Source organism: Bos indicus x Bos taurus, chromosome 2 (assembly GCF_003369695.1).
Source record: "Bos indicus x Bos taurus breed Angus x Brahman F1 hybrid chromosome 2, Bos_hybrid_MaternalHap_v2.0, whole genome shotgun sequence".
NCBI classification, from domain to species: domain Eukaryota; kingdom Metazoa; phylum Chordata; class Mammalia; order Artiodactyla; family Bovidae; genus Bos; species Bos indicus x Bos taurus.
This window is the reverse complement of record NC_040077.1, coordinates 91,457,892-91,471,891: the sequence shown is the minus strand read 5'-3', so window position 1 is coordinate 91,471,891 and position 14,000 is coordinate 91,457,892. Positions and strand designations below refer to the sequence as shown.

Here is a 14,000-nt window from a genome sequence, read left to right as displayed (position 1 = left end):
ATCCTAAAGGAAGTCAACCCTTAATAATCATTGGAAGGACTGACGTTGAAGCTCCAATACATTGGTCACCTGATGCGAAGAACTGACTCACTGGAAAAGATCCTGATGCTGGCAAAGACTGAAGGCAGGAGGAGAAGGGGACGACAGAGGATGAGGTGGTTGGATGCCCTCACTGACTCAACAGACATGAGTTTGGGCAAACTCTGGGTGATTGCAAAGGGCAGGGAAGCCTGACGTGCTACAGTCCATGGAGTTGCAAAGGGACAGACGTGACTGAGCGACTGAACAACAACAAAGTAAAAGGAATTTAACTGAATTAACTCTATAGCACCAGCAGCGTTTGAAATGTGTGCATGTGTGGTTAGCTGCTCGGTTCTGTCCAATTCTTTGCGACACCATGGACTGTAGCCTGCCAGGCTTCTCTGTCCGTGGGATTCTCCAGGGAAGAATACTTGGAGTGGATTGCTACTCCCTTCTCCAGGAAATCTTCCAGACCCAGGGATCAAACCCTGCATTGCAGGTGGATTCTGTAACACCTGTGCTGCCAGGGAAGCCTGTTTGAAACAGCACTGTCAATTCTGTCAGTCGTATCCACATTAAATATGCCGGACAAATGAGAAGTATGCTCCAATTTCACTTATACGTACATAAATCTACAACCTCTTCAACTTTAGAGGAGTAATTTATTTCACTTCTCTCAAATATATTTTATACTGCTTACCAGAAGACACCTGATTTATTCACTTAATACTTAATATTTATTGAATGCCTATATGGCACTGCTCCATATGCTGGCAGTGCAAGAGGCAAAACTCCCCGCCTTACTGTATCACTCACATGCCAGAGAGTGAAAGTCATTCAGTCGTGTCCAACCCTTTGTGACCCCATGGACTATACAGTCCATGGAATTCTCTAGGCCAGAATACTGGAGTGGGTAGCCTATCTCTTCTCCAAGAGATCTTCCCAACCCAGGAATCGAACTGGGGTCTCCTGCCTTGCAGGCAGAGTCTTTACCAACTGAGCTATCAGGAAAGAGGGAGATATAAATAAATATACTGTTTGTTAAATTATAAGTAATATGAAGAAAAATAAATATGGAAAGAAAAGTACAAGCAAAGAGGAGTGTGAACAAAGGGCAGGGAATATGTTACAATTTTACACAGATCAGGAAGGAATCAAGAAAGCCTAAAGGAGGTAAAAGACTCAGTCACAGTAAATGCAGACTAAAAAGGTCCTCAGGGAGAAGTAGGCCTGGTATGTTCAAGAGGCCAAGGAACTTCCCTGGTGGTCCAGGGGCTAACACTCTTGTGCTCCCAGTGCAAGTCTGGTCCCTGGTTAGGGAACTAGATCCCACATGCAGCAACCAAAGATCCCGTGTACTGCAACTAAGATTCAGCATAGCCAAAGAAATATAAAAAAAAAAGAAAAAGAAAAAAAGGGACACCAGTCAAAGTGGCGGGAGCAGAATGAGCAAAGGAAAGGCAGACAATTCAAGACCAGAAACTAGATCATCTGTACCCTGCGTGCAATTTTAAAGATTCTGGTTCTTACACTGAGAAGTTCCCAAGTTTTTAACAGAACAGTGATATCGTTTGATTTAGATTTTTAAAAGCTCATTCTGGCTGCTATTCCAAGACTAGCTGAAAGGCTACTGCTATAATCTAAGTAAGGGATAATGGTAACTGGGACCAGGATGGTATCAGGAGAGAGAGTGAAGAGTAGTCAGATCCAGGAAGATGAAGACAGAGCTACTTGTAATTGCAAAAGAGAAGTCAATGGTGACACTAAGGTTTTTGGTTTCAGTATTAAGAAGTCAGAGCTGTCACTTACTGATAGAGGAACGGCTACAGGAGAAGCTACGTTCAGATACTGTGGTAGGCTGAATAGCGGCCCTTTCACAGATGATCACATCCTAATCCCTGGAATCTGTGAATATGTTACCTGACGTGGCAAAAGGGACTTTGCAAACGAAAAGTTAAGATTCTGAGATGGGAAGGTTATGCTGCTGCTCCTAAGTCGCTTCAGTCGTGTCCGACTCTGTGTGACCCCAAAGACAGAAGCCCACCAGGCTCAGCTGTCCCTGGGATTCTCCAGGCAAGAACACCGGAGTAGGTTGCCATTTCCTTCTCCAATGCATGAAAGTGAAAAGTGAAAGTGAAGTCACTCAGTCGTGTCCAACTCTTAGCGACCTCATGGACTGCAGCCTACCAGGCTCCTCCGTCCATGGGATTCTCCAGGCAAGAGTACTGGAGTGGGGTGCCACTGCCTTCTCCGGAAGGTTATGTGACTGGATCCAATGTAATCACAAGGACTTTATAAGAGGGAGAGAGGATCAGGATCAGAGAAGGCAACAGGACAAAAGAAGCAAGAGAAAGAGAAGGGGAAGTGATGATGGAAGCAGGGGAACAGTAAGAGATGTGAAAATGGAAGCACGGTCTGAGCGATGCCATTGCTACCCAGGGAACTGAAAGAGGGCCACGGACTAAAGAATGTGGGCAGCCTCGTAAAGCTGGAAAAGGTAAGGAGACGGACTCCTCCCTACAGCTTCCAGAATGAAACACAGCTCTTGTGACCCATTTCAGACTTCTGACCTCCAGAGCTATTAAATAATAAGTTCATGGTACTTTAAGATACTAAATTTTTGATAATTTGTTATAGCAGCAATAGGAAATTAATGCAGATGCAACAGTTTAAGTATTTAGAAATCAAAAACTATATGTATCAGAATTTTTGTATAACAAATTTTCATCTGACTTTGAAAATAATACCTTTTAAAACCATATAAGGTTGTACACTCAAAAGGTATAGTGTCAAATTAAACACCTTAGCATTTAAAATAAATTTCTTCATCCATCTACTTCAAAATAAGAGCAACTACGTGTGTGTGTGTATTAGTTGCTCAGTCATGTCCAACTCTTTGTGACCCCACGAACTGTAGCCCGCCAGGCTCCTCTGTTCACGGGGTTCTCCAGGCAAGAATACTGGAGTGTGTTGCCAGTTCCTTCTCCAGGGAATCTTCCCAACCCAGGGATTTAATCCCAGTCTCCTGCATTGCGGCCTTCCTTTGTGGCTCAGCTGGTAAAGAATCTCCCTGCAATGCGGGAGACCTGGGTGGCCTGGGCAGTTTCTTTACCGTCTGAGCCATCAGGGAAGCCCAAGAGTGACAGTGGTCTTAAACCAAATCATAGTATTTTGTCATATGTAATCTGAAGACTCAGCTCTGAACCTCTGAACTTTGCAGAATTTGTTACCTCGATAGATATTCACTCTAGAAGGCCTAACTCACGTAAATTCCTTCATCTTGGCAAACTGCTAGAAATGCTGAAAGTTATGGTGGTCACGTTCTAAGTCAACATATAACCATAAACTGGGTAAGAGAAGGTACCTGGCTGATTTTCGTATTTATCAGAAGAGGGCATGAGGTGTAAAAAGTCAAGAAGTATCACTCTAAAGCAATTAAGTTTGGAGACAAAGTACTTTAACCCAGGACATCCATGAGCAGTCAGAGTTTGTCACAATTTCCAGAAAATTAAAATGAACTACTTATGCGTCTGTGAATGTGAAATATAACTTTACATAATGTAGTTTAGTTGTAAAAGCTATGAAATTCTGCTTAACTAGAAAACTTCAACCATAATACAGTTGCAGCACAATAAGACAAATGAAATTAGCATGGAAGAAATCTTGCATCTCATCCTATCAAAAATCTTAAAAAAAAAAAAAAAGTAACCATTATAAGACATGCTCCCAAAAGTGTAAAAAAAAAAAAAGACAAAAATAAATCATATAAGTCTTCAATATACATCAATAATGATAAACCATGTTTCACTGATTGTAGTATGAATAGTTTTTCATATTTTAACATTACCAAAACTGAAACGCATCCTGAGGGTTAAGTAGCAGTATTTTAAGTGTTTAAGTGGCAATGTTCATTAAGTTAGTGGCACATAATATAGAGCATCTTAAAAATCGACAGTCTTAAATTTTATTAGACATGTACTGTTTTAGCTGTATTATCTCACTGAATCTTTACAAATACCCTATGAAATAGCTGCTATAATTCTAACACCTTACAGATTAACAACTGAGACAGAGAGGTTAATTTCTCAGTCACACGGCCACTAAAATTATCTTTACTATGTACACCACTATTTAATTGGCAAAATTATAATTTAAAATAACCTACATCATATTTTCAGGGTTTTGTAGCTATTTTAATGTTCTCAATATGAAAAGAAATTTAAGGTTTTTAAAATAACAATGCATTCAACCTTTATAAAGTCCTTTTGCATATACAAATAAAGCACATAGCATAGCAGCAATTATACACAATATATACCTGTTTGACCAAGCTTAATGATTATAGCAAATTCCTAGACATTAGTTTAAACCCATTTCTTGCAAAACAAAGTTATATAACTCAGAATGCACATCACCTCACTAATCAAACTTCCTTTAAGTGCAGATTTTTACAAAACCCATTGTACAATCAAACAACGTCATTTACTTTATTAAGACTGAAAATATAATGAGCATCTCAAAAGATGCAGGAAAAAAGCATACAACATAATATGAAATCAATCCTGATTTTAAAAGATATTCTGAGCAAACTAAGAATAAGAGAACTTCCTGCACCTGATGAAGGACATGCACGAAAACTTAGAGCTAGTAACATAGTTAACGGTGAAAGACTGGCCACTTTCCCTCCAAGACTGAGAACAAGTGAAGGATATGAGCTCTCACCACGCCTATTCAAGATCATATTGGAGGTCCCAGCCAGTGCCATAAGGCAAGAAAGATAAATAAAACAAAGACTGGAAAGGAAGAAATAAAACTAGCTTCATTTGCTGGTGACATGATTACCTACATTTAAAAAATTCTAAAGAATCTTCAAAAAAAAAAAAAGCTACTATGTTTAACATGTAAATTTAGCAAGGTCACAGAATAAAAGGGCAATATACAAGTCAGTCCTATTTCTATACACTAGTAATGAACAACTGCAAACCAAGATTTTATAAAACGTAACTATTTATTACAGTATAAATATCATTAAATAATTAGGGATATGGAAGATAATGTGCAAAATCAGTATTGTAATCACTAAAATGACTAGCTAAATCAAAGAATACTTAAATAGACATACCAAGTCCACAGATCGGAGGACTCAGTACTGTCAAAAGTACAAATTGCCCCAAAATATCTACAGATTCAGTGCAATTCCATTAAAATCCCAGCAGGTTTGCAGAAATTAACAAGCTGTTTTTAAAACATATACTGAGAAACCAAAGAACCTAGAAAAACAAAAACAAATCTGATAAAGAACAAACTATAAGATTCATACCACCTGATTTCAAGACTTACTACAAAGCTACAATATGATACAGACAAAGTATATATACTGATATGTGTGTGTTAAAGGAACAAAATGGAGTTTAAAATATACCCGGACACATATGGTCTACTGATTTCAACAAGATGCCAAGGGAATAGAATGGAGAAAAGAATCTTTTCCTCAAATGGTTCCTAAGCAATTAGATAACAATTTACAAAAACCAAACCTCGACATACTTCACTTCCGCAGATAAATTAATTTTAAGTAGATTATATACTTAACTGTAAGATGAGAAACTACAAAATGTCTAGAAAAAAACAGGAGAAATCTTTGTGATTTTAGATTAGGCAAAAGTATTAACCAAAAAAGAAGCTGATACATCAGCTTCAAATATATAAAACTTATGCTCTGTTAAAGACACTTAAAATGCAAAGACAAGACACATACTAGGAGAAATTATTTGCAAAATACATATCTAGTAAGTGTACATAGAATACATTAAAAAATTCTCAAAACAATTAAAAAAATTTTTAAACAGATGAAAGATCTGGACACACATCTCACCAAAGATGATATAAAGATGGTAAATAACCACAGGAAAAAACGCTTGACATCATTAGTCATTGAGAAAATGCAAAATGAAACAAGTGTGACAACGCTAACACGTATCACAATAGCTAAAATTTTAAAACCTGACAAAACCAAGTACTGACAAGGAAGAAGAGCGACTGATACTTTGCTGGCAAGAATGCAAAATAGTACCATCATTTTGGAAAAGAGTTCGGCACTTTAACTAAAGTTAAACATCTGTTTGCCACATAACCCTATAAAACCAGTATTATAAATATCTGCTGTCAAGCAAAGGCAAGGGAAGACTTGACCTGCTCCAGCCCTGACAAGCTCTTATCAGATTCAGAAAGCTGTGTACTTACATTAAGAGTAAAGAATAAGCAGCAAAAGTTGAGGTCCTTGTGCAGAGCCACACCAAAACACAAGGGGCCATATGATTACAACATGGATGCCTAACCCTGTGGTGAGGGAGGAATCAATGCCATAGTACAGCATGAAGTTTCATAGCCACGGCTGTGCCCTAAAAGGATGCAACAGAAAGCTCATCTCATCAGAACCAGGAGTTGAGGAGAAACTGTATCATGTGGGAGACACGGAATGAGAGAAAGAAGCCTACCAGGACCTCCGCCCAAGCTTCACAAGTACATGGGTGCTCTGCCAAGAGTCAGATCACCTGCACTTCAAGCCTTCCATTGTGACCCACGTGGATACGCGCTAGGCCATCAGGCGGCCATCATGGGGCCAATTCCTTAAATTCACCCAAGTGAGATAAAGACATACGTCCCACCAAAAACCATTTGCAAATGTTTATCACTATCATCATCACTGGCTAAAACTAGAAAAAAATTTATATCATCGTGGTTATTTAAGTTTGTCAAAATTGACAGCCTTTTTACCTAAAACAGGTGAATTGTATTCAATGTGTATTACACTTCAATAAACCAAAATCAAATTGAAAAATATGTATTGTAAATGATTCAAGATCAAGCTGCTTTGTAGTGCAAAATTTCTACATTTAAGTATGTTATTTGTATATGAATAAAAAGTAAAACTCTATTCCCTACAAGGTAATGACAGCATAGTAATGCCAGGAGAATATAAATGCTGCTTAGAGTACCTAATAGGGAAAAACTTGCAAGTTTAGAGGTAATTTACATCCAATCTATAAAATTATTCAGTGCAATCTCTAGTATATTGCAGTATGTATTTCTGACATTCAGTGACTGTTAATTAGTGTCTCCAATATCCTATGGCTAATGAAAGGATATTAAACAAACTTTTAAGATATAAATCTATCCTCTGGAAGCTTTATACCTGGACAAGGAACGCAAAATAAATGAAAAATTCAAAGTAGGTGTCATTCCATTTGCTACTTCATTAAGCGAGTCTATTAACAATTCTCATAAATATTCCATCAAAAGCTATTAAAGGGGTTTCCCTAGTGGCTCAGCTGGTAAAGAATCCGCCTGCAATGTGGGAGACCTGGGTTAAATCCCTGGGTTGGAAAAATCCCCTGCAGAAGGGAACGGGTACCCACTCCAGTATTCTGGCCTGGAGAATTCCATGGACTGAATAGTCCATGGGGTCGCAAAGAGTCAGACATGACTGAGCGACTTTCACTTTATAAGCTATTAAAAGTCTGCAAATAATCTAAATATAATTCTCAATCTACCTCTCTTTATCCACAAAATATTACATTTATACACATTGCCACTGCATGTTATTAAAATTCTTTACATTTTAAAACATAAGTAACAATCCAAAGGATCTCACCATCAAAAATATCTCCTGTATATATTCTACACATAAGTAAGTCTATTTGGTTATAAGCTATTCTGTGGGAGAGGGCTTCTCAGATGGCTCAGTGGTAGAACTCGCCACCTGCTGATGCAAGAGACACGAGTAATCCCTGGGTTGGGAAGATCCCCTGAAGAAGGAAATGGCAACCCATTCCAGCATTCTTGACTGGGAAATCCCATGAGCAGAGGAGCGTGGTAGGCTACAGCTCATGGGTTGCAAAAGTGTCGGACACAACTTAGCAACTCAACAACAGATTCTTTGGAAGACGAAAGACGACCCTGAATGAAGCAAATCTATCACACACTATACATTACGCACCTCAATCTAGGGAAATTCGATCTCCCTAATTCAGCCTGATGTTCACCTACATGGGTCACCCCTCTCTGTGGAGGTGAAAAACAAAAGTCAAGGAAAGGATGTAAACACCAGTCCTCAAATTTCTACTGTCTCCTCTTTCATTCTAGGCACTTTTAAGATTTCTCTATTTGTGAGAACAAACAGAAGTTAAACACATAAATACAAACCTCCTTTCTGTATACTCTATGATCATTCATAAAAGACAAAGTCATGACTAGCACCATTAAAAGTTTCTTTTTAAAGCAAGGTATAACACACCCTAATATTACTGCAACACTGTTTACAGTAGCCAAGACATGGAAGCAACCTAAATGTCTACTGACGGAGGGATGGATAAAGAAGATGTGGTAAATACATACAATGCAGTATTACTCAGCCATTAAAAAAGAATGAAATAACGCCACTTGCAGCATACTGAGTGAAGTCAGTCAGACAGAGAAGGGGAAATATCGGATGACATCCCTGGTATGTGGAATCTAAAAAGAAACTATACAAACGAACCCAAAAAACAGAAACTCAGACTTAAGAAAACAAACTTTGGTTGGTGACAGAAGATTGGGGGAAAAGCATAGTTAGAGTTTGGGATGGACATGTACATGCTGCTATATTTAAAACGGATAACCAACAAGGACCTACTGTATAGCCCATGAAACTCTGCTCAATGTTATGTGGCAACCTGGATGGGAGGAGAGTTGAGGGGAGAATGGATGCATGGATGACTGAGTCCCTTCACTGTTCACCTGAAACTATCACAACACTGCTATACCCCAATATAAAATAAAAAGTTAAAAAATATATCAAGGTATAGGCTGCAGTCCATGGGGTCTCAAAGAGTCACGACTCAGTGACTTCACTTTCACTTTTCACTTTCATGCATTGGAGAAGGAAATGGCAACCCACTCCAGTGTTCTTGCCTGGAGAATCCCAGGAATGGGGGAGCCTGGTGGGCTGCCATCTATGGGGTCGCACAGGGTCGGACACGACAGAAGTGACTTAGCAGCAGCAACAGCATAAAGGTAATAAAGAACACGAACCTAATATTTTAAAAATATGATACACATGTGTATAAAAAGATTTAAAATTATAAACCCCAGCTATATATTCAAAATGATTAGGCAATTTTACGTTTCTTCCTTCTTAAAAGACATTACTTTGCCAACAAAAGTCCATCTAGTCAAAGCTATGGTTTTTCCAGTAGTCTTCTATGGATGTAAGAGTTGGACTATAAAGAAAGTTGAGCGCCGAAGAATTGATGCTTTTGAACTATAGTGTTGGAGAAGACTCTTGAGAGTCCCTTGGACTGCAAGGAGATCCAACCAGTCCATCCTAAAGGAAATCAGTCCTGAATATTCATTAGAAAGACTGATGCTAAAGCTGAAACTCCAATACTTTGGCCACCTAATGCGAAGAACTCATTGGAAAAGACCCTGGTGATGGGAAACATTGAAGGAGGGAGGAGAAAGGGACGACAGATGAGATGGTTGGATGGCATCCAATTCAATGAACATGAGTCTGAGTGAACTCCAGGAGTTGGTGGTGGACAGGGAGGCCTGGCGTGCTGCAGTCCATGGGGTCGCAAAGAGCTGGACACAACTGAGAAACTAAACTGAATAAGTTTTCAACAATGAGCATGGTTTTTATTAAGAATTTTAAATATTTGTATCATTTCAGTAACTACTTTTTAATGAAACTGACTAGTAAGCTATGATTCTATTATCCCCTTATAAACCTTCCCTGCAATTTTTAATGAATTCTGAGTATCCTTGTTGACAGAGGAAAACGAATGACATCTTTCCTGTTATTCAAAACAAAGAAATATTTCAGATAAAACATAAAGTAAATTCTCAGTTTCTATTCTTCTGAGCAAAGCTATTTTATTGGATGACTTTGCTTAATCCAAAAAGGACAATGGGATTTACTATGTATCTATGTGAATTATGGCTCACAAAAAGCAGTAACTTTTTTTATCTAGCAAAAGGAAAAATATAAAAATGAACAAGTTGGTTTTCCAGACTTACCTTAGCAGAGTAAAAATGTAATCTTATTTCATCTATAAAAACATTAAAGCAATCCATATTATTATAATGTTCATTTATAAACATGTAGATCCAAGTTAATCAAAACATTTTAAAAGTTTCTGAACACTTACTAGATTAGGAATCAATGTTTATAAATGAAGAAAAAAAACACAAGTGTTATATATCTCCAAAAAATTAAACAGTAACTAAAGTCCTTTTTTACAGGAAAGAAATAGTCAATCAGGAAAAGAGGAAATTGTAGTTAAGAACTTTTCTTTATCACGTTTTAGAAAAATATTTTGACAATCACTTTTTACTAGAGGTTGAAATAAAACAAAATCATCTAATTTTTTTTATACTAAAGATGATTTTTAAATTTATAGTGTAAACTAGGCTGGTAACCTTGAAAACTACCACTTAAACCCTTCGGTAGATTTTGTGTGTGTTAATACAGGCACTATTTGATCACTCTTAATGCCAAAAGATAACATTTCTAAAGGACATTTTCATATGATAGGAACAACTTAAACAGTATGCCTTTTCAGAAGGACAACACCATTTTTCTTCCTTTCCTCAATTTTTACACTAAATGTAATCCACATTTAGAATATTCTTATCTTATTTTTATATTCCCATGCATAAAACTAGGCATTTAAGGACACTGAGCAAAGAACCTTATCATGTTACCTACCGATAAATGTCTTTTTCCTGCTTTACAGGCAAAAACTGTCCTTGCACAAAATAAAATGAGTGTCAGGTGAGTTAACTTGAGCTAGTGGTTAGGACATGCTGCTGTAATAAGCCTAAACTGACCATCGGATCACTACTTGACTTGCATCCATTGCAGGGTCACAGAGGCTGCATCAGAACCCCTGCTGGTCAGTTCGATGGTTACAAGAAGAGCCAGCCAAATGTGCAGCTGAGTCAGCACAAATCCACTATCACCATGTTCTATTTATCAACTTTACTACAAACAAATCACGTAGGAGTTTTCTGTCGCGAGAACGCCAATAATATAACCACTGCATCCTAATACCGTCTGTTTTAGGTTCTAAATGGAAGAAACAAGGCATTTTAAAATCCAGATCCATTTCTATTAATCAGCACTTACATTCTGAATTTTAAAACACCATCGCATTAAATTCTGAGTCCCACTGCTAAGACAAATGATGGCAGCAACATTCTTCTCTTTTGAACCGGAAGAAATGTAGTGATGACAATTGTTGATCCCTTTACTCTCTCAGCTTTATCAATTCAGGTACTTTTACCTTTTATGTAACTACTGCAACCTAAAAGGAACTATATCTTCAAATTACAATAAAAATTATCTTCCAAACAAAGAGAACTTAAAAAAAAAAATTAGTAGTGATAATTGCAACCCAATCACTGTTCCACTCTGTTTCTCTTCTGAGACCTGTAACTCTTTCCCATATGTTGCACAAGGGATTGTAATGATTACTTCAATCCTTTTATTTGCCTCTCCTAGAGACTGAATTTCCAGAGTGAGGATAGCGTAGTTTCCACCAGTCCTTCTTCCCACCTGCAGCCCATTAAGAATATAAATTGACACTCAAAATGGTATTCATCTGCTACAGATCAGCCATCCCACTAACTATACTATGAAATTCTGTAGACACTAGGTACCTATCAACTCTTAACAGTGCCAGGCCATTTTAGACTTTCAAATATATTTAGTGAAAACTGAGCATCTCAACCTTTTACTCTCTCCTACCACACTCAGTATCAGCAAAGCACCCCATGAATATGGACAAGTGTACTGTATGTATGTACCTTTGACCCAAGACACACTCTATCTTTTCCTACTGGCCATACTTTCAACTGCCTCTTTGGAGGGAAAAGCCTTGGATTATGTCTGATTCATTCTCCAGTACAAATATTCCATACAAGAAAATACAGTGCTCAGGATATGTCTAATCAAGTAATATCTTACAATACTATCCTTGATTAACCATGTGATCCTTACAAAATTCATGAACCTATATAAATTTTAACACCCATTTTTTTCTTTGGTTCACACCAAGACTTGAGAATGCTTCCCAATATAGCTGATGTTAGGAAAGATGCCTGGAGAGATGGAGGTGGGAGAAGGAAAAAAGGCCACAGTGAAGGAACAATTTAACATATTGCTTCCATTTCCACCTATATCCCAAGAGAATTTAAATAGGAAGGGAAAAGATGGAGGTAGAACCTATGATTCAGAATAAGCTATAAAGAAAACAAAAGATGCTGACTTTGCAAACTGTGCATCTTAAGCTATCCTTTAAATAATTTTTTAAAAAGAATTGTTTTTAATCCACATAATCTTGCTTCTTCCAGAAGCAGCTCAATTTCATCTCACCCAATATCCCCCGCCTTCATACACATACATACAGTGCTACCACTGAGTCCCGATGCCAAACCAACCATACATGAAAATTCAAACCGTGAGAATTATTTCCCATTTCTCTCTCAAAGATAATCACAAAAATTTTCCCTGCAGGCAAATTAGCTATTTCTAACGGGCTTGGAGGTGGGTAGCGGGAGGGAATAGACCATTATCATGCAGCTTCTCATTCTCCATAGAGAAGAAAACTGGCATTAACTTCCAACAAGGGGGACAGCTGCTTATACTGTAGCCTGCTAGAACCCAAAAACAAGCCAAAAAAAACCACGCTGATCTTTTGATGCATTCAAATGAATAGAAAGCTCAGGCATTTTACTTTGCAGCAATACAGCGCCTCAAAAATCCTCCCGAGATTGGGGGGTGAGAGCGACCCATTAAACCCCAAACCCTTGCCATATGGGGGAGTAGGATTCTGTCAAATAGAAAATGCCACTCTCCGCCTCCTCCGCCATCGCGAAAATTGACGGGCACCGATTGCGGAGGCGGCCGAGGGAAGAAGAGGAGGCGGGGACACACACACACCCCCCGCACCGAGAACTGATTCATGGCTTTTGAAAAATGCTTGAAAGCTACAATTTCCTCCAACCGGAGAATTCTCACCCATTCTCCCGCTCCCACCCTGCTTCTACCCCTGCACGGGGACTCAGCTGCACTGTGTCCCTGCTGCGGCCTCGGCCCCGTGTACCCTACGCCCCCAGGCGCGCGGCCCCCGGGCCGGGGGTCCCCCACGCGCTGCTCAGCAGCCAGAGGCCCAACACGCCCAGGCCGGGAGATGCGTCGCACCTGGATGTAGTTGTTCTCGCAGTAATCGGCCACCCGTTCCAGATTCGTGTAACTGTCGAAGAGGGCCCGGCGGCCCCCCGGGATTTCCTCCTCCAGCAGCATCTGCAGCTCCGCCATCTTCACATCCTCCTCCTCATACAGACCGCAGAGGCAGCGGCGGCAGTAGCGCCAGGGAAACCCAAGACTAGGAGAGGAGGAGCCGAGGCGACGGCGGCGGCAACCCGGGAGGAGCGAGAAACACCCCCCGCGCGCGCGCGACAGGGGAGGGGGCAGCGGGAACGGGGGCGGGGCGCGAGCCGATGGACTCGGAGGACGGTCACCGCGGCGACGGCCGGCCCGGCGCGCGCACGCGCGCTCCTCTCCCTCCACCCCCGGGAGCCCGAAAAAGGTTCCCACCCTTGGTCGCGCCGCCCGCCCCTCCCCCACATCCGGCGTCTCCTAGCGACCGCGGGAGTGGGGGCCGGGATGCGCACGGGAGTCGAGCGCACAGTTAACCCTTCGACCCCCGCAGGATGCGTGGCTGGGGCAGAGCACCCCGCGGCCTTTTTTAGTCCTGCGTGAACGCCCACCCGGCTCTGCGGTCTTCCCGCCTGCTTCTTCAGGGACTCTCCTCGGCGTTATCCTCAACCTGGGGCCCAACCCTATGGTAGTGGGCCTGAGGGATAATATTAGCCCCACTGAACTCCCATGTAGCTTCAAGTGCGTGCGCCCCACTTTTTTCTCTTCATCTTTGACC

At 40.1% G+C, this 14,000-nt stretch overlaps 1 protein-coding gene across 10 annotated transcripts in view; it reads right to left on the bottom strand.

Annotated features, from left to right (window-relative positions):
- Nucleotides 1-13,596, bottom strand: part of ABI2 (abl interactor 2) — a 104,365-nt gene extending 90,769 nt beyond the window's left edge. For 2 of the 10 annotated variants that reach the window (XM_027564964.1, XM_027564954.1), the window contains exon 1: nucleotides 13,265-13,491. In XM_027564964.1, coding sequence (XP_027420765.1) covers nucleotides 13,265-13,381 — 117 coding nt within the window. In that variant the 5' untranslated portion in view covers nucleotides 13,382-13,491. Of the gene's footprint in view, nucleotides 1-13,264 lie in introns of all 10 variants that reach the window. The other 8 variants (XM_027564999.1, XM_027564983.1, XM_027564946.1 and 5 more) reach the window with 8 other exon arrangements.
- Between the last annotated feature and the right edge of the window lie 404 nt (nucleotides 13,597-14,000).